This window comes from Podarcis filfolensis (assembly GCF_964270895.1).
Source record: "Podarcis filfolensis genome assembly, chromosome: 9".
Taxonomy (NCBI): Eukaryota; Metazoa; Chordata; class Lepidosauria; order Squamata; family Lacertidae; genus Podarcis; species Podarcis filfolensis.
The window spans coordinates 18856119-18878240 of NC_139610.1; the positions used below are offsets into that span (position 1 = coordinate 18856119).

Genomic DNA, 22122 nt, shown 5'->3' on the forward strand with positions numbered 1-22122 from the left:
TTGGGAAGCTGTGCAGGTACAACTGCTTCCTGGGTCCCTCTGGTCAGTAGTTTGGACCAGGCTGATCTTCTCTTGGTAGGTGACCTTGATGCGGGGAGGTGATGTAATCTCTCAGCAGCCCTTAGTGTTCTGCAACCTCTTGATAAGCACATTCCATGTCTCAGTTCTGTTTTGGCAAAACATGTTGTGTATATTTAATATTTGTGCTCTCGCTGGTCTATATAGGCATCCCAAAAATAGGAGGAAAAAAATTATTAACTCTTGGTTTACACAGAAAAAAGAACTTGTACTGCAACTATCAGTGACTATTCTTTGTAGTACACTGGCATTTTGTGTTTAAAGAAGCAAATATCAGTTAGCTACAGTCTGGATTAGGTCGCCTGATTTTAAAAAAAGGGGCTTGAGGGATTTGCTTGCTTTTTTCAGTCCTTGGGAGAGACTGCTGAAACCTGAAAAACAGCACTTTTGAAGTACCGAAATGTGTATGCACACACAAAAAAGTTTTTTTCAACTGTCCTCAAAACTTTTCCTTCTGCATGTTGCTTTTCTTCTTCTTTTGCCATGGGACTTTTTTTGTTCTGAAGAAGCCTGACATGCAAATTGATTGTCTGAATGTGATTAATGTCAAGTGGTTTTGCTAAGTAACACAAACTGGAGGGGTGGGCTGGGGAGTCCAGAGAGCATAAACTCCCAGTAACATTTCGCTGAGCAAATCTGGAACAAAACTTAGCTGTAGTAACTAATGGCAACATAGTAGTAGTAGTAGTAGTAGTAGTAGTAAAAAAATTGTCTACTGCCCTTCATAAAAAACAAACCAATAACTTCCCCCTCCCACAAACACATTTTAAAAACCACAGAATGTTAATCAGCCAAACGCCTGGTTGTGGAGAAATACTTTTATTATGTATTAAATTTGTATAGACCAAAGTGACCCTGCAGGAAAAACACTGAAATATCTTAGCCCGGGCGAATGAGACCTTGCACAGTTCCCTGTCGGGGGGAAACAGGCGGGGTCTAAATACCAGATGGGCGTGGAATAATAATAATAATAATGATAATAATAATAATAATAATAATAATAATAATAATAATAATAATAATAATAAATTAATTAAATTGAAAATTAAAATTAAAATATATTACTATATGTATAATAATAAATTATACATATAATTGCGCAAAACGGAAGCGCTCGACGGCACTCCTTCTGATGCATTCTGGGTGCTGTAGTTCTCCGTGGATCACTTCGGAGGCCGCCGGTTCTTTATGCGCCGCACAGAAAGAGAGAGGGGGGGAGGAGTCCTGCCACACCACGGTTCCGGTGTTTGCACTTCCCACTTCCGATTCTATGCCGCGAGGGATGCCGGGAGTTGTAGTTTAGGCGCCGGCACGCCGCGAGCTGCCGAGGAAGGGCGAAGCGCTACGTCGGCTACACCTGGATCCTTCCAGCCGCTGCGCCTCATCCTCTGAAAGCGGGCGGGCGGCGACGGGCTGCTCCGTCCCGGCTCCGAGCGAGCGACGGGCCTTGCGGCGGGGAGGGAGGAGGTGGAGGAAGAAGGATGGAGGCGGCTTGGCGCCAGGGCGGCCGTGGCCGGGGAAGGGGGAGAGCCGGAGCTGGCGGGGTCCCTGCAGGCAGCGGACCTGGCGGCCGGGGAAGGGGAAGGGGAGGCGCCTCCCTGGCCGCCGGGGCTTGTAGTAATAACGCCTCAGGAGCCCGCGGTGAGTATTTTCACAACACCTACCGTAGGGGGGGGGAACCCTCTCATACTCCACTTGGGGCCCAGGTGAAATAGGAAAGGCATGAGGCGGTGTGTTTTTAAAAAAATAAAATAAAATGTATTGAAGGGAGAGCAAGAATGCAGCTTTCCTGCAGCTGCCTCAAGAATGAGTGCATTTAATTTATTATTTTACACTGTGTGTATATGTGTGTTTGTCTGTGTGTGTGTATATATATTTATATTTCCAAAAAGGCTTCTTGGTATGGTGGGATAGGAGGCTTAGATACACCCTTGCATAGCTTCTAATCGCCCTGAGCAGAAGCTGAAATCTTGCTTGAAGTGTAGGTATATATATTTCCATATCTATCTAGGTATATATATCTCCATCAGGATACAAACCAGTTCATAATAGGGACCATTTTTATCTAAGGTGGACTCTCTTAAGCTCTGTGTTTTTAACAGGTGCAGTGTACGCTTGTTTTGATCCGTATTAAGGTTAATGTTACTATGTTTTATACCCTGCCTTTCTCCCTAACAGGGACTCAAGGCACCTTACAATAAGAGCAGTTGAAAACTGTTGGGTGGGGAATCATTAAAAGCAACGACCAATTAAGCATTGATACAATTAAGGCAAATATAAAATGTATTAAAACAGATAATTACAATAAAAAGGTACCAGTCCTTCACTAAAAGCAGTCGGTTTCCCAAAGCCTGCTCAGTTATTTGAGACAGTGGAGCTGAGAAGTGGGAGCATGTCTGATTTGTGTGGCTGCTGCTGTAATTATTGAACATTTAGGTCATTTGCGATATTGTTGCTGTGCTTTACATTGCTGAACTGATTTGAAAACTAGACAAGTATTATATGCAAATGTGCTTACATGACGTTCATTGACTTCCCCCAAAAGAATCCTGGAACTGTAGTTTACCCCTCACAAAGCTAGAAGTCCCAGCACCCTTAAAACTGCAGTTCACATAATTCTTGGGGGGAAGCAATGACCTTTAAATGTATGGATGTGGAATCCCCACACTGGAGAATAGAAGCAGCTGTTTGGAGTAGAGATGCAGCCAATGGATGTATGAAGACTTAGGCATTCCCTTCCACTGCTGCTTTGCTCCAAAATGGCCCCTTCTGAAGCAGGAAAGAAAGCTGTTAAGGGTTTGATTATGCACATTTATGTGTAACTATAAGTTGGGCCCTTAGATGCAAGCCATTGTATGCCTTCTTCACCTTTGCAGCAGAAGTGCAAATGTAAATGAGCTTGTATACATTGCTTATGCAGTAAGAACCAGGGAAGTATAGGCTGTGTTTCAAGAAAATACTGAAACCAGCTGTGAAGAGTCATGTGCCCCTTCCAAGAATGCCAGAAGATAATCGAAACCGTGCTAGGGTGTGGCCTTTGTAAAAAAAAATCTTCCTTTTAAAGCATCTAATGTTCGCTTTGTTAGTTATTTAAACAGAGTTTTTATTAGTTGCATTTATTTTTCTGAAAGATGCTGTCACATTTTAAACTCTGTTTAAACTTTGTTCCCCTAACAGAGCTAACCTCTCAGAAAAAATTTGATGAAATTAAGAAGGCTAACCAAGCTGCAGCTAGAAAGCTTGTTGAAGATCAATTTAGTTCCTCCTCTGAAGAAGAAGATGAAGATATCAAAGGAAAACATGGAAAAATATTGGCCAAGACATTTACCACTTATACAAATCAAACTGGTAAAGCTTTTATTTATTTATTTCACATGCCCTTGCCTTATAAAGACCTATCCATCACTACACTGAGATCATTATTCAGATAATGATTTCTATAATTGGGGTAGTAACACATTAATGAATGTTGATATTATAGGAACCATACAGTATGTATGTATGTATGTATGCTCAGAATTATAGCTCAATCTGTCACAAAAGTAGCTGTAGGAGACCATATAACACTGTTCTTAAAAGATCTGCAATGGTTGCCTATTCACTACCAAGCACAATTCAAGCCTAAATGGCTTGGGACCTAGTTAACAGAGGGAGCCCTTCTCCCTGTATCATTCAGCCTGTGAGTTGAGATTCACTGGAGATTTGGGTGACTGAAACTTTGAAAAGGACCTACTCTTTGATAGTCCCCTGATTATGAAACAGTCTTCCCACAGACATTAGTCTCTTAGTAGTCATTATATGTTGGGGTTTAGAGAGGTATGGCCTTGATTCATGTATGGTTTCCATTTCAGACCATCAGTAAATGTTAGCGTGGCATTTTGTTTTACATGGAAATAAGAGCTTCACAAATAAGCTTTTGATTTATCCTTTGGCACTGGTCCTCTAACATTAGGATAAAATAGCACTGACTACTGCTTTGTACAAAAAACAAAATTGTCTTCCTGTCTTGTTCAAAGATGGAGATGCAAGTGAACTGGAACGCACAAGGCAGTACATGAATGATGCTTTTCAGTCTGGGGCAATGACGTGCTTGATATGTATTGCTTCAATTAAGAGAAACCAAGCGGTAAGCATCTTACACTATAGAGTATTGTAACAGTACCACTTCTTCAACATTTGCTGTTTAGTTGGAATGTATTTGCTTTTCAGTTAGAGAGGGCATATAAAGAAGTATGCTTTCGACTGTGCTGTCACTTCATCTTTGGAATTCCTTTCAAAATGCTGTTGATAGCTTCAGAAAGTGATCAAAAGCCTCGCATTTTACAGACATTTGTATTGTGGCTGGGCATGAAAAAGTAATTTTGTTTTATTACTTTGACTGCCTGAATTGGGTCCAGCTGCAGAAATCCAACCTGTTCTCTGCATCCCGTTACATTTATTTAGGGAATCATCAACACATCCCCCCCTCCCCCACCTAAGAAACCACAGTAAGAGCTAGTGGTACAATTGAAATTACCACTTCTGATACTAAAATTGCCACGTGTTGAAATCATCAGTCAAGCTCTGGCCTTCAGCACTCTCTCACTTGTGCACTCTTGCTCGGAATGGGATGGATCCTGGCCAGGACAAGCATACTCTGAAAGGGGTCAGGTCCAAGGAAGAGTGACTTCTTTGAAGGACAAATGGGAGAAGAGATACTTACCTTTCTTGCACTCTGAGCTTGTTTGCACATCACAGTAAAGCAAACTACGGCTTACCAGGACTGTGAGAATGTGTTGGCTCCCAGAAAGGCTCTTCTCCTGGTCTTTTTAGTGCAATGCAAGATTGGCTTAGTGTGTCATCTGAACCTAGGATCATGGTTAAGTTCTTTCCTCCTTAACCACTGCCTGTACCCAAGGTTTGTCCCCTGGTTAATGGCTAAGGAGGAGAGACCTTAACCACAATCCTGTGTTTGGATGACACACTAAGCCAAACCTTGGCTTATCTGTTTCATTGCACTATGCTTAATAATAATAATAATAAATAATTTTATTATTTGTACCCTGCCCACCTGACTGGGTTACCCCAGCGACTCTGGGCAGCTTCCAACAAATACAAAAGCATAATAAAACATCAAATATTTAAAACATCCCTATAGAGAGCTGCCTTCAGATGTCTTCTAAAAGTTGTATAGTTATTTATCTCCTTGACACCTGGGGGGGGGGCATGCATTCCAGAAGGTGTAAGGCACTCTGCCTGGTTCCTGTAACCTCACTTCTCGTAGTGAGGGAACCACTAGAAGGCCCTTGGAGCTGGAACTCACCGTCCAGGCTGAATGATGGGGGTGGAGATGCCCCTTCACGTATACAGGACCGAGGCCATTTAGAGCTTTAAAGGTCAGCACCAACACTTTGATGAACATGGTGGGTCAAGATGCTCTCCAGGAGTCAGTATGGCCACGTGGTCTTGGTAAACTATAGTTGGATTGTTGTGAAATACAGAAATTGTGAAATTGTGTCTGTCATGCTTTGACCACATTTTTAAAAAAACTACCAATAAGTCAGTGCTCCTTTTGTTTAAACTCTGTAACAGACCCTGTAGTGGGGATACCACTGTATTTATTTGAATGTAATGTGCACCTTTTTTGGCCAAATTACATTGCGAAAATTAGGGTGCACATTAGATTCAATGGAGCATTTGATTCATGTAAATACGCTAACTTTTTTTTTAAAATTAATAAAATGGCTTCTTTACACAGCCAGATAACAGGATCTACATCAGGACATAGCACAATAAATAAAACCCAATATTCACCTTAGGTTTTTTTTTTGCGGCGGTGGGAGAGGAGGATTGTTGCATATGTGTGTTGAATTTTATACGCCAAATCAGCATGTTTACTTGGAAAGGCCTTTGAAACATCTTTATCTGCCTTCTAGGTCTGGAGTTGTTCTGGATGTTTCTGCATATTTCACATGCCTTGCATTCAGAAGTGGGCTAAGGATAGCCTTTTTCTAATATCTTCTCCATTGACAGATGATGATTTCGGAAAGAGGGATTATCCATGGCCTTGGTAGGCTTTTAAGGTTTTATTTTGAAAGCTCCTTTATGTGGTGGGAAAACAGTACTTAAAAGAAGAGCTAGACAGCTGTAGAATGTGTGCTCTAATGTTGCATTTAATGAAAAAATTCCTTTGCATTTAAGTATCTTTAGCAATCCCAGGGTATGTTGGTGTTGTGTGCATGAAAAATACCATCTCCATGACGGAGGACTTGGCTGCTCTGTGAGCACAGCCAACTAAAGTTAAACACGTTTAAGTAGCAATGGGTGAACTTAAAACATTGTAAGTCAGTTGAATCCCACACCATTTGCTCAGATGAAAGTTCTCTGTTTCCAGAACTTTTAGTATATACAGCTTTAAAGCTGGGGAAATGCTCCTGTTGAAACATAACATAATCAAAAATAAAATAATGTCTGAGGACAGAAAGCCTAATTTCCTCCTTCTCTTTGCTACTCCGGTTGGTATAATCTGCCCTTTTGATCTTCCCTTGCGTTTTGACCTGAATTCTTTTAGCCTCTAGCCTTGTTTAATGGCAAATGTGATCCTGTTTTGTTCTTTTGAGTGGCGCTTAGGGTTAAGCAGTTGCACAGCAGCAGTAGAGTGGAAATGTGAAATTTCCCTGTGAGAATTTTGATCCCTAACCTCTTCATTCAGTGCACAGTTGTAATCATAATGTTAGCTGAAGTATCACAAAAAGTCTTACTTCGGTACAATATGGATGGATGTTCATACACTGAGCAAGACAGCGGTCCTTTTGAGTGGGTGGTTAATTTTTATTTATTGAAGAAATAGTGTTTGGCTTCCTCCCCGTGGGATGAATATCTCTGCATCCTGTTATATCACTGGAGGCCCAAGTGACCTTGGTGGTGCAGAGTGCTTTTCACCAGCTTAGGCAACCCCTTTGGGATAGAGAGAGCCTGACAACTATCATCCATGGGTTGGTAACTTTATTGTTAGACTATTGTTATATGGGGACACAGGTGGCGCTGTGGGTTAAAGCACGGAGCCTAGGTCTTGTCGATCAGAAGGTCGGCAGTTCGAATCCCTGTGACGGGGTGAGCTCCTGTTCCTTGGTCCCTGCTCCTGCCAACCTAGCAGTTCGAAAGCACATCAAAGTGCAAGTAGATAAATAGGTACCACTCTGGCGGGAAGGTAAACGGCGTTTCTGTGCACTGCTCTGGTTCACCAGTAGCGGCTTAGTCATGCTGGCCACTTGACCCGGAAGCTGTACGCCGGCTCCCTCGTCCAAGAAAGGGAGATGAGCGCCGCAACCCCAGAGTCGGTCACGACTGGACCTAATGGTCAGGGGTCCCTTTAGCCCTTTTCCTTTTATTGTTATATGGGACTGCTCTTGAAGACGGTAGAAACTCGTTTTCAGTCCAGAATAGAGCTGCTCTGGTAGGAACAAGGACCAGTTGCTGGGAAAACATCTCATAGATATTGAAAGAACTCCATTGGCTTCCAGTCTGTTCCAAAACACAACTCAAGGGCTTCACATTTGAAAGCCCTACATGGCTTTGGACCTAGCTACCTGAAGGGACACCTGCTTCCATGTCAAGCTTCCATGAACTAAGACAATCTGCTAAGTGAGGCAGCCGGCAGCCAGGGAAAACGTATTTTGGATTGCGGTGCCTTCTCTGTAGAACTCTTTCCCCAGAGAGGTTCACCTGGTGCTTATGCTGGTATCTTTTTGGCAACAGGTAAATACTTTTATTCTCTGGGGCTGCTTAAACCGTTTTCTCTCTTTAATGCTGCTTTGACTTAGTATCATAGAAGTGTAGAGTTGGACTTGGTCATCTAGTCCAAGCCACTGCAATGCCGGAATCTTTTGCACAACGTGGCTCTCAGACCCATGACCCTGAGATTAAGAGTCTCATGCTCTGTTGACTGAATTATTTGTTTAAGAAGGCATTTGGATGGAACCTGTATTTTTAATATTATGTTTTTACATGCATCTCTGTAAATTTCCTGGAAACCCTTTTTTGAAAGGCACTGTAAAAAATCCGGTAAATAAATCTATTTCAGTTGCTGTTGGTTGATGTTACAGTGTCATGGTTTTTTGTTTTTGTTTTGCATTGTTGGTAAACACTGGGCTTTGAATCGGCATTTAGTATCCATAATTGTGGCTGCATCACTGTTGCGGTTACAGTAAAGTCATATACTTCAGCTGAACTTTACCTAAGTCTCTGTGAATTTTTCCTCTGATCTTTCAGTCCAAAGTGCAGATTTGAGTACAAGCGATCGGAGACTCCCACTCGCTACTACTGCTACTGCAGAAAGGTAGAGGACCCACCACTTGATCCCTGGCTAGTTCCACATTCCTGTGGCCAAGTATGTGAAAGAGATTTCAAGCCTCCCTGTGGACACAGGTGCCTGCTACTTTGTCACCCAGGTATGTGATGTTAATGTAACTGTACGTAAGCTATACAGTCATACCCTGGAAGTCGAACGGAATCCGTTCTGGAAGTCCATTCGACTTCCAAAACGTTCGGAAACCGAAGTGTGGCTTCTGATTGGCTGCAGGAAGCTACTGCAGCCAATCGGAAGCCGTGGATGCCCCGTCAGACGTTCGGCTTCCAAAAATAGTTTGCAAACCGGAACAGCAACTTCCAGGTTTGTGGTGTTTGTGAGCCAAAACATTCGGGAACTAAGCTGTTCCAGAACCAAGGTATGATTGTAATTAAAAGCCTAGGATGGTGCGGATTTAAAAATATAATATGGTTACTAATATGGTTACATGTGAGTGAACTGAATTTTTACATCAGGTGGCACATTAAAAAGTTGCCAATAAGTGAAAGCTTTGAGATACTAGCCACTACTTACTGTATAACTAACGTGCACATACTAAATACAATATAATACAATCTCACACATGGATTTCTCAATGCGTCATCACAATAACTTTGTGAGGTAGCTTAGGCTGCCCTAAGTTAACCAGCAAATTTCAGGACAGAGAGGGGATTCGAATCAAGGTCTCCCCAGTCCCTGTTGATTCTGACTCGACAACTCGGATGTTCTGTGCTGGAATATCATTTCTGTGATAACCTTTCTTTTTCTTATTTCTAGGTCCTTGCCCGCCTTGTCCAAAGATGGTCACAATAACCTGCTACTGCAAGAAGGCTAAGCCTGTGCCACGAAGATGCAGCACAAAAGAGTGGTCGTGTCAGCTGCCCTGTGGGCGAAAGCTGCCTTGTGGACAGCACAACTGTGAGAAACCTTGTCATCCAGGTAGATGTTTCTGTGTTGGATGTTATTTCAGGTTAACTCTCATTTTTGTCAGCAGGATCAGTTTTCTCCCGCTCCTCTTCTAACACTCCCAGTCGCGCCCTGTTCTTCTCTCCAGTGGGTGAAGAAATTACCGTATTTTTCGCCCCATAGGATGCACCTAGTTTTTTGGGGGGGAAATAAAGGGGGGGAAATTATTTTTCCCCCAGGTGCTCTGCGCTAATCCCGAAGCTTGGGGCGTGCGGAGCTCAGCGCGCCCCAAGCTTCTGGCTGCCGGCAAGGTCTCTGCTAGCCGTGGGAGAGCCGTGCGGCTCTCCCAAGGCTAGCGGAGCGCTGCGCTAATCCCGAAGCCTGGGGCGTGTGGAGCTCAGCGCGCCCCAAGCTTCTGGCTGCTGGCAAGGTCTCTCCGCTAGCCGTGGGAGAGCCGCGCGGCTCTCCCACGGCTAGCGGAGCGCTGCGCTAATCCTGAAGCTTGGGGCGTGCGGAGCTTAGTGCGCCCCAAGCTTCTGACTGCCGGCAAGGTCTCCGCTAGCCCTGGGAGAGCTGGGTCTCCCACGGCTAGCGGATAGCTTCCTGAAGCCTGGAGAATGAGAGGGGTCGGTGCACAACGACCCCCCTTGCTCTCCAGGCTTCAGCGAAAGCCTGCATTCGCCCCATAGGACGCATACACATTTCCCCTTCATTTTTGGAGGGGAAAAAGTGCGTCCTATAGGGCGAAGAATACGGTAAAACAATCTCTGTCCAAGCTGTATTCTAATATTTAATTCTGCCTTACCTTTAGGAGACTGCCAGCCCTGTCCAAGAGTCAGTAAACAAGCTTGCATCTGCGGTAGGCAAGTAGCAGAGAGGCTTTGTGCAAGTCCTGTATGGCAGTGCGATCAGGTAAGTTTCCTTAAATGTTGCCATGTTTTGTCATCACATATAGGGTTTCGTTATATAAGAAGGGTGGCGGGTGTTACCAGCGTTGACTCTGTCCCCCACCCCAACCTCTAGCAAGAAATCTTATGTGTTAACATGAAGAAGTATAAGGGGTTTATGGCCTCATTTGGAAAAACAGCAATTTTGGTCCCACTTTATACAATTAAGCAAGGACATTTGTTTTGCAGCACCTGTCTGCCCACTGAGCCTCTTCATTCCTACGGAAGCAGTAGGGTGTGCTTAGTTTTTCACACATGGCTTCTCCATTTTGGCTTTATTTATGTTAAATAAATCATGGTAATACGCCATGTGTTGTTGTTCAGCAGAGGTTGTATTTACCTTATTTTAAGACCTGCTAAGCAGCAGGTGGTTGTTATTATGTCCTGACAGGTAAAACCACAGAGTTCAAAGAGCACCTTCTTCCTTTTTAACATGACTGTATGTGGTCTAAACCACAGAGCCTAGGGCTTGCCGATTGGAAGGTCAGCAGTTCGAATCCCCGCGATGGGGTGAGCTCCTGTTGCTCGGTCCCTATAGGTACCGTTGCAGCAGGAAGGTAAACGGCGTTTCCGTGTGCTGCTCTGGTTCGCCAGAAGCGGCTTAGTCATGCTGGCCACATGACCCGGAAGCTGTACGCCAGCTCCCTCGGCCAATAAAGCGAGATGAGCACCGCAACCCCAGAGTCGTTCGTGACTGGACCTAACGGTCAGGGGTCTCTTTACCTCTTTACCTTTATGGTTAGCAGCAGACCTACCAGCAGGCTTGCAACTCAGCTGGGATTACAGGCTGGGGTATAGGTGTGCTGGTTGTCTGAATCATCGCTTCTGTGCTGCAGCCACTTTGTGTTGCTTTGGTTGCAAATGCTGCTACACGTGGATCCCAAGGGTATTCATGCTATGCGCTGGAGCTTTCCTGGCCCTTCCTCATCACCACAGCTCCCTGTTGATCCCACCCTCACCCCTTGAAAACCCTATTACTCAGGGAATGGGGATTACTTCAGATGGTGTAGGGTACTTCTTCTTTGGGAAGGAGAAATTGGGAGACTGCCCTCTGTGACCAGAAGAGCCTTCAGCTTCTAGAACAGTTCTGGATCCATGCCATAGCTTCTAGACTAGAGTCTATCACCACATTTTATGCAAGTGACTATGAATAAAAGGTTTTACAAGAGAGCCCAATAATTCCTCGTTTAGCGTGCGTTTGACGCAGTGGTTATTACAAAATACAGTCGGTTGCATTCAGCAGTGCCCTCTTGTTGATGGAACGCTCCTTGATCCAGTGTAGGCTTCCGTCATCAGCACACGAAGAAGCGTCTTCTTTTTGTTGATCTTCCTCCCCCTCTGCAGGTTCCCACACATGAACCCAGTTCTGTTCAACAGTTGTGGACGGTGATCTGCAGCTGCTGAGGGGAAAGGAATTGGTGAAAATGACCTCCCTCCCTGTTATGCTGACTGACTGAAGTATCCACTGAATCAAAGAGCCTTCTGTCAGCAGAGGGACGTCATTGGATGTAACCCAATATTTATACGTCTCAAAGCCCCTTTGAGGGCCTAGACCTGCTCGTTTTATGGCATAAAAATGCAAAAATAAACATCTCTCTCTTTTTCTGTTGTCTCCTTTGTGGCATGTTTACACATGAAGGAGGGTGGGGAAATTTCAGCACATTCAGCTTCTCTCGGCCTTGGCATAGCGAGCTTCACCTGCAGAAATTTTCCTTTTTGCCGCACTTGTTACAAAACAAGAGGACGGCTCCTTGTAGGCTTTCCCCCCCTGAGAGTTTGAAAGTTTTAGTTTATATCTTTGTGCTGTATTACTTTTGTTGAATATTAAATAAATAATTTTGGTCATACAGTCCATGGCAGTGAACAGCCTTGCCTCTGCAAAGGGCTGTGTGTACAGTGCAGTTTTCTGCCTGTAGAGCTGAGATGCATTTTACATCTGCAGTCTACAGTTCCCTCCCTGAGCTGTTACAATGATGAGAGCTTCACTAGTGAAATACAAAAGCTGCATCATTCATTTATTTTTTTGCAAAATAGCCAACTTTCGTTGCTCTGTGATTAAAATGTAACGTCACAGAAAAATTACCCTCAGTGGCCAAACATCATACTAAAAAACATCATACTAAACCGGTGGTGTCCAAACTTTTTCAAAGAGGGCCAGATTTGATGAAGTGAACAAAGTTGTTGAGCTTTTTTAAAGGATTTTCACCCAAAGTTGCAGAGCTTTTTTTAAGGATTAAAGTCGTTGGCGGACTTATTCCTTTGGGGGGGGGCAGCTCTCCATCGATGTGTTGGCTCCTGGGCAGAATGAGCCGAACAGCGGGCGCTCGGGGGCCGCAACAGATTCATTTCTCAGAATTGCTTGGGGGGGGGGGTCAGATTAAATTGACCAGGGGGCTGGATTTGGCCCCCGGCTGGACTTTGGACATGCCTGCGCTAAACCATAGTTTGGTGTGACCAGAAGAAACTGGAATGAGGTTCAATGAACTTTGAGTTTGGAAGCTTACATGCCTCCAAGCTGATTTATTCCAGAGTTTGTTGGTTCTGATGAAACTACAAACTGTGGTTAAGTAAAAGCTTCCAAACTCCTCCCAGCCACACAGGAAGGAAGAGTGAACTTGCACGCTCACAGCTGATACATACACATTGCACTAAATTGTGGCTTAGCATGTTGCTGGAATATGGCCAGTCTGTAATTGCTTGTCGTCTTTTCTTGCTGAATAAGGCTGATGTAACTTGAACAAAGCTTTGCTCTGAAATATGTTTAATTCTTATAACAATATGGTTCAGGAAGAATTCACTGATTCCTTTTTATTAACATGGAATTCAGGGAGCAATCACCTTTTTCCTTCTTGCATTCCACTGGATTTTTGTATTTCGTTGCTTTGTTAAATTCCTCACTTGCATGTGCTGTATGTGTTTTCCCAACAGGTGTGTGGCAAAACATTGCCTTGTGGTTATCATGCCTGTGAACAGATTTGTCATGCTGGCTCTTGTGGGGAATGTCCCCGATCTGGCAAAAGGAGTTGTCCATGTGGAAAGTCAAGTAAGAATGTGTTTCTTTTCTGCCCATCTAGCATGCATCCAGTTCACCAATATAGCTAAGCTTCTTAAAATCTAAACTGCATTCAAATACAAGTTAAAGTAATACAATAGCAGACTTTGGTTAAATTTAAAGTTTGCCCAGAATGAGGTTAGACGCAAGACCTGCCTGGCCTAATTAAATTGGGCCCTTTATATAAAAACTGTAACTCCTTTTCTTGACGTAAAGCCTTATTTTTCATGAAACAAGAGAGGCAAAAATGTAGCTTTCATTTTTTCAATTGTGTATAGTAAATGACAGAAGGTTTGCTGTTTTGTTTTGACTTAGAATTTTCTTTACCGTGTACGGAGGATGTGCCTACATGTGGAGACAGTTGTGACAAAGCTCTTGACTGTGGGATTCATAGATGTTCCCAGCGCTGCCACCGAGGTCCCTGTGAAATCTGTAGACAGGTTAGCATTTCTCTTCCACTTCAGTCACATGCTTTTGAATAACTTTTCATTATTTCAGGACTTCTGAAGGACTTTATCTCCAATGAGCTTCCTTGAGGCAGAGAAAATAAAGATATGTTTCTTCTTTTAGCTGTCCTCTCCCTCTCTGAGCTCAGGAAACATGCTGTCTCCACTGCTTTGTGTCCTCAAACAAAAAAATAAGCTACCACAACCCCTAGCTTCTGTCCTTCAAATCTGGGGAATAGATAAAGTTCCTGTATTGGCCTGGATTTATCTGTGGGAACATGCTTAAATGTGGCCTGTTTTTATAGGCTTATCTGCTTTTTGTTGTGAGGATTCAAAATGTCCTTGCCTTAAACAATCCCATTGAAGAGTGTCCTTCAGAATAAGCTTGATGATTGTAACAACCGAGGCAGGAAAGGTAAACTTTCCCAAAGTCTGTCATCCACTTGGATAGTTCTAAGAGGACATTGTGAGATTTCATGTTCTGCAGGTCCACTGGTAGCTTATGCCCCTAATTTCAACCGCTTCTAGCTCATCTACCTCTTAAGTTTACTTTTTCTGATGGTATAGGCTTGTATCACCATCATTTTGGCTGCTACTTGCTTGAAAAGGCATATTATAAACTAAAGTTTCTTCCTCTTCTGAAAATGGTGGCCTTCCCAACAAACTCATGTTTCTTTCCTCCATTTTCTACTGTCTCGTCTTAGGCCTAGTTCATACAAACAGATGAGAAGGTAAACAGTTTTCCTGAGGTCAGGTCAAATTAAATTGTTATTTCTATGAGGACGTGTCCCATCTTTTTGATTCTAGTTACAGTGGTACCTCGGGTTAGGTACTTAATTCATTCTGGAGGTCCATTTTTAACCTGAAACTGTTCTTAACCTGAAGCACCACTTTAGCTAATGGGGCCTCCTGCTGCTGCCGCACCGCCGGAGCATGATTTCTATTCTCATCCTGAAGCAAAGTTCTTAACCTGAAGCACTATTTCTGGGTTAGCAGAGTCTGTAACCTGAAGCGTGTGTAACCTGAAGCATATGTAACACAAGGTACCACTGTATTCCTGTTACCATGAAGGGGCCTGTACAGAAGCTCTAGCCTGTGAAAGAGTTTCTTTCCGGCCTCTTGTCACACAACATGCTAGACTCTTCTATGCAGCTTAATTTCCACCACTGAATTATTTTATATGCTACTTTCCCCCTTCCTGAATTCTAATCTGTGATGAGTTCCATGCATTTTTGCTATCAGTGATGTGCCTTAATTTTAACATGCTGAATGTACAACTCCTAGCTTTAGTTTTCCTCCATTTGTATCTTAACAGGAAGTTGAAAAGCAGTGCCGCTGTGGAAAGCATACGAAGCAGATGCCCTGCCATAAGCCATACCTTTGCGAAACAAAGTGTGCCAAAATCCGGGACTGTCAAAAGCACCAGTGCAAGAGGAAGGTGAGTAGGTATTGAGGATGCATTGCCATCCTTTTGTAGCTAGAGTCATTTGGAAACGTTTGGTTCAACTTCCAAAAATGCTTCTGTTTTTGAGACACAGCCTGTAAGCATGTGGGAGCAGCTGAGAAAGCCACAGTGGTTTTTAGCTTTCAGTGGCCTGGCTTGCACATCATGCTAAGCGCAAACTATGGCTTACTGAGACCAGGCAAACATACTGGCTCAAGAGAGGAGCTTGCACCAGCTTCATATCGCTGTACAGTGGTACCTCGGGTTACATACACTTTAGGTTACAGACTCCTCTAACCCAGAAATATTACCTCAGGTTAAGAACTTTGCTTCAGGATGAGAACAGAAATTGTGATTCGGCGGCAGCAGGAGGCCCCATTAGCTAAAGTGGTGCTTCAGGTTAAGAACAGTTTCAGGTTAAGAACGGACCTCCGGAACGAATTAAGTACTTAACCTGAGGTACCACTGTAGTCCTTTGGACTCAGTTCAGCAGCTAGGTCAAGGTTTGACTTAGGGACGCGGGTGGCGCTGTGGGTTAAACCACAGAGCCTAGGACTTGCCGATCAGAAGGTCGGCGGTTTGAATCCCCGCGACGGGGTGAGCTCCTGTTGCTCAGTCCCTGCTCCTGCCAACCTAGCAGTTCGAAAGCACGTCAAAGTGCAAGTAGATAAATAGGTACCGCTCTGGCGGGAAGGTAAACGGCATTTCCATGCACTGCTCTGGTTCGCCATAAGCAGCTTAGTCATGCTGGCCACATGACCCAGAAGCTGTACGCCGGCTCCCTCGGCCAATAAAGCGAGATGACCGCCGCAACCCCATAGTCGGCCACGACTGGACCTAATGGTCAGGGGTCCCTTTACCTTTACCTTTACCACTGTAGTCCTTTGGACTCAGTTCAGCAGCTAAGTCAAGGTTTGACTTAGCACATTGTCCGAACCCACACTTGTGGTTAAGCTCTTTCCTCCTTACCCATGAGTTGTAGACAGTAACAAACCTTAGCTGTAACTCATGCTTATGGAGGCTCGATTGTATAACAACTAGCTCAGGTTTGGACAACCGCCAAGCCAGACCTTGGCTTAGCTGCCATGCTGCGTTGAGCTAAATGGACAGGGAAGGAGCAAAAGGGTTGTCATCTCCTGCTTGGGAGCACACATCAAGTCATGGTTTGGTTTAGCATTACTTGCGAACGTGGCCTGTGATGGCTGTTTTACTGTTCTTTTATGGGGGAAAAAGCCTCCACATATATTGGATTTCTTCGTTCTTCTGTATTGCCATTCCACTCACGGAGAAAGAAATCGGGTTACAGTGGTACCTCAGGTTAAGTACTTTATTCGTTCTGGAGGTCCGTTCTTAACCTGAAACTGTTCTTAATCTGAAGCACCACTTTAGCCAATGGTGCTTCCCACTGCTGCCGCGCCGCCGGAGCGCAATTTCTGTTCTCATTCTGAAGCAAAGTTCTTAACCCGAGGTACTATTTCTGGGTTAGCGGAGTCTGCAACCTGAAGCGTATGTAACCTGAAGCGTATGTAACCCGAGGTACCACTGTATTTAAGAATGGTCTAATTCGAAACTGATGCTCTTACAACACCTACACTGTGAAATACCTGCAGAAGGTGGCAGTAGCGATTCTTATTGGACTAGCTTGTTGGAGCAGTCAGAGAAAAGAAATATACTAGTTCTCTGATATGTATGATCTTCCTTCAGGCGGAGATGAAATAGCTTTCAAAGGCTTAAAGGAGCAAGGGGGTGGAGAGTAATGAAGAAGAGGAGTATGTTCTTTCTAGGTACTGAATGAATTTAGTAGTTCAAATCCAATAATCCAATATACAGGAGAAACTTGGAGGGTGACATACCTGGTGCTGGAAAGCTTTATTTGCCGGAGCATTGCTTTTCATATTCCATTTATTCCCACCCCCTTTCCCTGGAGCACTTTCCTTACTCATTTATTTCATTTACAATATTTGTATCCCTCTCCACGATAGTGCTCTCTGGATGGCTCACAAGAAAACATTTAACACTGGTCTCTCATTGGTCCTTAACTCTGTCTTATCTTTGTTATATTTAAGAGACGTCTTCAATTTTTCCTTTTCCCCCCTTTTTTTATTTACTCCCAACCTTTTTCAGATGAACCGTTTTACTGAGCTTTGTTAGCTTGTCCCTCCCCTTGTCTTTTATGTGTCTGAGATTATAGGTTTTTGAAGACGAACTGTTTTTAGAGGTAGAAAGGAAGTTGATTAACTCAAATGTATTCAAGGTAACATACGAAATATAATTGCAGTTTCATCAAAACCGTGCTAAAACAGTTGCTTAGTTGTAGGTGCTATAAAATAGCAAAGTCTTCATTTCGGGCCAAGAATAGAAAGAAATGTGGTGAAACAGTTAAGAGAGATTCAGTTGTATATAGCAATGTGCTTTGTGTTAGGGCCAAACTAAAGAGGTTTTTCAAAAGCAAGAAGGAGGTGAAGGTGCTGTAGGTGCTGGTGAGGTAAAATTGTTGAAGCAGAATAGTAGATCTGCATGTAGAATCTGTGAGGTCTTTTTGGAGTACAATATACACAGGTCAAACAAAATGCTTAACAATACAGTGGTACCTTGGGTTAAGTACTTAATTCGTTCCGGAGGTCCGTTCTTAACCTGAAGCTGTTCTTAACCTGAAGCACCACTTCAGCTAATGGGGCCTCCTGCTGCTGCCGCGCCGCCAGAGCACAATTTCTGTTCTCATCCTGAAGCAAAGTTCTTAACCCGAGGTACTATTTCTGGGTTAGCGGAGTCTGTAACCTGAAGCGTATGTAACCCAAGGTACCACTGTAATACTTAGCCCTTAGATTGTTGAGCTGCTTGACATGAATCACCTTGGTAATATTTACAACACCCTTGTGACGTAACTCTGTGTTTCCACCATAATGAAGTTATGGAGCTCAAGTTGAAATAATAGTAGCTCAAAACCATCTAGCTCAGTGTTTCCCAAACTTGGGACTTCAGCTGTTTTCAGACTACGATTCTCATCATCTCTGACCAGAGGTGTTGCTACCTAGGGACGATGAGAATTGTAGTCCAAAAACAACTGGGAAACACTGACTAGCTAGCTATTAGCCAAGGCAAGGTTTGGACTATCCAGCTTTATGCTTTTAGTTCCTGCTTGACACCTGCTCTTACTTGGGACTCTCCTATCAGTTTCTTGTCAGAAAATTGTTATCCCTGCTTTAAAATGGACAAACACTCCATCCTCCTGCGTGAAACTGCTGAAATGCTTTAAAATGACAAAGGATATTCTGAAGGCGCTTCCTTAAGAAAGGGACATCTCAACATGTTTGTTTTTCTTCGACACTTTATCATTTAAAAAACAAACGGTTATGGTTTTCTTATCGTCAGTAAAATCCTTTGTGTGCTTACTCATTGGGGCTCACTCCCAAGTAATTCATAGGCATGCCACTTTAGCTAAAGTTTCTGTACTTCAAAACACTTGCGTGTGTGTTTCAGTGTTGTTCTGGAAATTGCCCACCGTGTGATCAAGCATGTGGACGAACTTTAGGATGTCGGAATCACAAGTGTCCTTCAGTGTGCCACAGAGGTAAGACTGAGTAGGCAATCTTGCTTGTAGTCTTTCATCCTGAATGGTACTTTAAACTTTAGGTAGTTAGGTCTTTGTTGGTAATTGTTATAAAAAGGAATATTGTAATCTCTGATTACAGTCAATAGCTTTAATGTTGTTCAAATCATAGCATTTCTGAACCTATATATATATTTGAGGGTCCAACCCTAGGACATTAATGTTTTTTCATAAAAACACAGTGTAATGTGTTGATTAGCACTAGTCATGGTGGTAGAAATTACACTTTGAATTAAATAATCAGTTGTTACTCTTTGGCTTCTTGAGCACTTGAACTATTTGGGGCTGAATAAGTTGTCCATCTCTGTCTAAAGTGTGATAAAAAATTTTTTTTCTTTGCTATATATGCTTTATCAGTTCCACCCACTCCACATTTTTCATATTATGAAAGGATATTCATACTCAAATACAAATGTTGAGCCTTTGTGTGGGCAAGGGAAATGTTTGCATCCCTGCAGTGTAATGTCTTTTCTTTTTTAAAAAAATGGCTTCTTATAAATGTCAGAAATCTGATGCTCACTTCTGACCTTTCAGAAAGTAGAGAAAGGCGTTAACTCTTTTGACATTCAAAACGGATTTGGGGAACATAAGTATCATGTTCTCTGCGTGGAGTTTGTCCAGACTGATGGCTCCTGAATTCATAATACCATTCTTAATTTTAATTGTACTAAACTTCTTATTTGGATCCAGGTAATTAATTGCAAAGTAGTTTTGCTATTGTAGATTGTTAAATGTGTTAAGTTTTTCCAAGGTTGACTACTTGTATTGCTTGTCTTCACTGTAGGTAGCTGCTATCCATGTCCCGAAACTGTAGATGTGAAGTGCAATTGCGGCAAAACTGCTCTCAAAGTGCCATGTGGTAGAGAACGTACCACCAAGCCTCCCAAGTGCAAGGAACCATGCAGGTTAGTATTAAATAACAATCTAATGCAAATAATTTTTTACTCCCCCTGAATATCAGACCACCGTGTGATATCGCAAACCGCTTTGAAAGTCCCTTAGCTTTTGAAACTAGTGTTGGAAACTGTCTAATTCTGTAATGGCGTAATTAGGTCTTTTGACATTATTGGCTTCTCAGCAGGTGGAGCTACATTAATACAGTTTAGTGTTTTGAAAGAAGTATGCAGTGCACCGTAAGACTGCAACTTGCAACTCTTGAGAGGCATTTCAAAGGCTGGTGTTGCCATAGGAAGGTGCTGCTTTGAGTTCCAGATAGTTTTACAAGAGCAGTAGAATTTGAAGCAAGCTTCCCTTAGTATCTTGCAGCACAGCGGGGTGGGCGATGGGGTGTCACGGTCGGCTTCCTTTGTAGTGTAGAGGGAGCAGTTAAATTTAAAGCTTTCATAATAATATGCTTATTTACAGTTACACAGGTTGAGCAGGAAGTGGTATGGTAGCTACACAAGTAAGGCTGTTAGTCCCAAAGCTGAATTATTCCCGTAGTAATAGCAGAACCCCTAAAGTTCCAAGGCACCTTATTCATTCCAGCTCTGAAAAACCACCAGTGTAAAGAATCTACGTTGGCTCCCAGTTCGTTTACGAGCACAATTCAAAGTTTTGGTATTGACCTTTAGAGCCCTAGATGGCCTCAGCCTTGTATATCTGAAGGAGCTTCGTCTTGACTGTTTCCTCACTGTGAGACATGAAGCTACAGGGAACCAGGCACAGAGCCTTCTTGGTAGTGGTGCCCTCCCTGTGGAACGCCCTTCCATCAGATGTCAAAGAGATAAGCAACTATTTGACTTTCAGAAGACATCTGAAGGCAACCCTGTTCAGGGAACTTTTTAATGGTTGACGCTTTATTGTGTTTTTAAGATTTTGTTGGGAGCCGCCCAGAGTGGCTGGAGCAACCCAGTCAGATGGATGGCATATAAATAATGAAATTATTATGATTATTTGTCCAAATTCAAGCATTCTCTTGGGGCACAACTTTATGTGGCTATAGTGTCAATGCTAAAGCCACACCAAGACTACATAAGAGAACACGCCTATAGCAATAGGGAAAACATCAATTTGAACTGTTTGATGCTAATATAATCCAAGCTGTCAAAAGCAAGCCCTGAAATGAACTTTGTACTGCTTCTGAGAGAGGGCTTTATTAGTATCTGGGAGAAGTCATCTTCATAACTGTAGTAAAGACTCAATAAGAGCTACCCTCTCACAGACTTGGCATCCATGCATTACAAGTGCATCCTTGCCTGGATGCTCCAGCTCATGTGATTTAATAGAGTGGGCAATCTACCAAGCATGTTTGAATCTGTCCCAACAAATCCTACACTTATTTGGAAATATGGTTGTAAGTGTAAAGCTTGCTAAATCTAACTGTTTTCATTTTAAAACAATTGAGAAGCGGTGTGTTTTGTCTGTTGCTTTCTTTTATTTTCATTTGTTTTCTTTAAGTAATCTGTAGTGAAATACGATCGCCATTGTCAGAGGAGAGAGTTTCTTTGCTGGCTGCTGTTTACCATGTAGGCTAGGTTTCACCTAGTCCCTGCTATAGCCTCTGCGGTTCTCTAAGATTCGTTCTCCTGCTGCTGTTCTGGATGCTACTGCCTCCTAAGCCAGAAATTAGTTATTTTTCTCCCGCTAGAAACGAGTTATTTTCATAGTGAGGTTACTTGATTATGAATGTTACGAAACCATTTTTTTAAATTTGGTTTTCTCTGGAGATAATATGGATAGTGATATGCTTATATATCTTTTCATTCCATCATGACTGGAGCATAACACGTTTGGAAAAGGGATACACAAAGCAAGCAGCTGTGTATATGACTGTTGTAAACCACTTAGAGCTCTTTTGTTCTAGTAAGTTGTTTTGTTAAATAAATGATTGTAAACCAGTTTTTGTAGCAATTATTGACAGTTCCTGTTTTCATTTTAGGCAGCCACCTACCTGCCATCATCCTGCTCGAGAGAAACACAGCTGCCACTTCGGCCCTTGTCCTCCTTGCCGCCAGCCCTGCAAGAAAACCTTTGAGAAGTGTGGTCACTCCTGCCCTGCTCCTTGCCATGATGAAGCACTTGTAAAACAGACTGGTTCGGTGAGAGAACAATGTGATTGCTCACCGTAGCAGTGTCCACAGGAATCAGTCAGTTGGTATAGCTCAGCTGGTAGAGCAAGAGAGTTTTAATTTCAGAGTCAGAGGTTCAAGCCCCACTTTGGGCAAAAGATTCCCGCATTGCAGGGGCTTGGACTAGATGATCCTCGCTGTCCCTTCCAGCTCTATGATTCTGTGATTATTCCTTTCCATATAATCTTCCTACTTGAGATGTTGCTGGAACCCCTCCAAAAGTGACAGCCTGTCAGGGGTTG

The 22122-nt window shown here is 43.1% G+C and overlaps 1 protein-coding gene across 5 annotated transcripts in view; it reads left to right on the plus strand.

Moving 5' to 3' along the window:
* The window catches only part of NFXL1 (nuclear transcription factor, X-box binding like 1), a 78993-nt gene that overhangs the window by 23184 nt on the left and 33687 nt on the right, over positions 1-22122 (plus strand). For 4 of the 5 annotated variants that reach the window (XM_083630199.1, XM_083630196.1, XM_083630197.1 and 1 more), the window contains 12 exons: positions 3256-3426; positions 4095-4204; positions 5994-6127; positions 8329-8507; positions 9182-9343; positions 10122-10222; positions 13186-13300; positions 13625-13749; positions 15071-15193; positions 18680-18770; positions 19594-19714; positions 21691-21850. In XM_083630199.1, the coding sequence (XP_083486325.1) occupies positions 3256-3426; positions 4095-4204; positions 5994-6127; positions 8329-8507; positions 9182-9343; positions 10122-10222; positions 13186-13300; positions 13625-13749; positions 15071-15193; positions 18680-18770; positions 19594-19714; positions 21691-21850 (1592 nt within the window). Of the gene's footprint in view, positions 1-1342; positions 1720-3255; positions 3427-4094; positions 4205-5993; positions 6128-8328; positions 8508-9181; positions 9344-10121; positions 10223-13185; positions 13301-13624; positions 13750-15070; positions 15194-18679; positions 18771-19593; positions 19715-21690; positions 21851-22122 lie in introns of those variants that run through there. The other variant, XM_083630200.1, reaches the window with a different exon arrangement.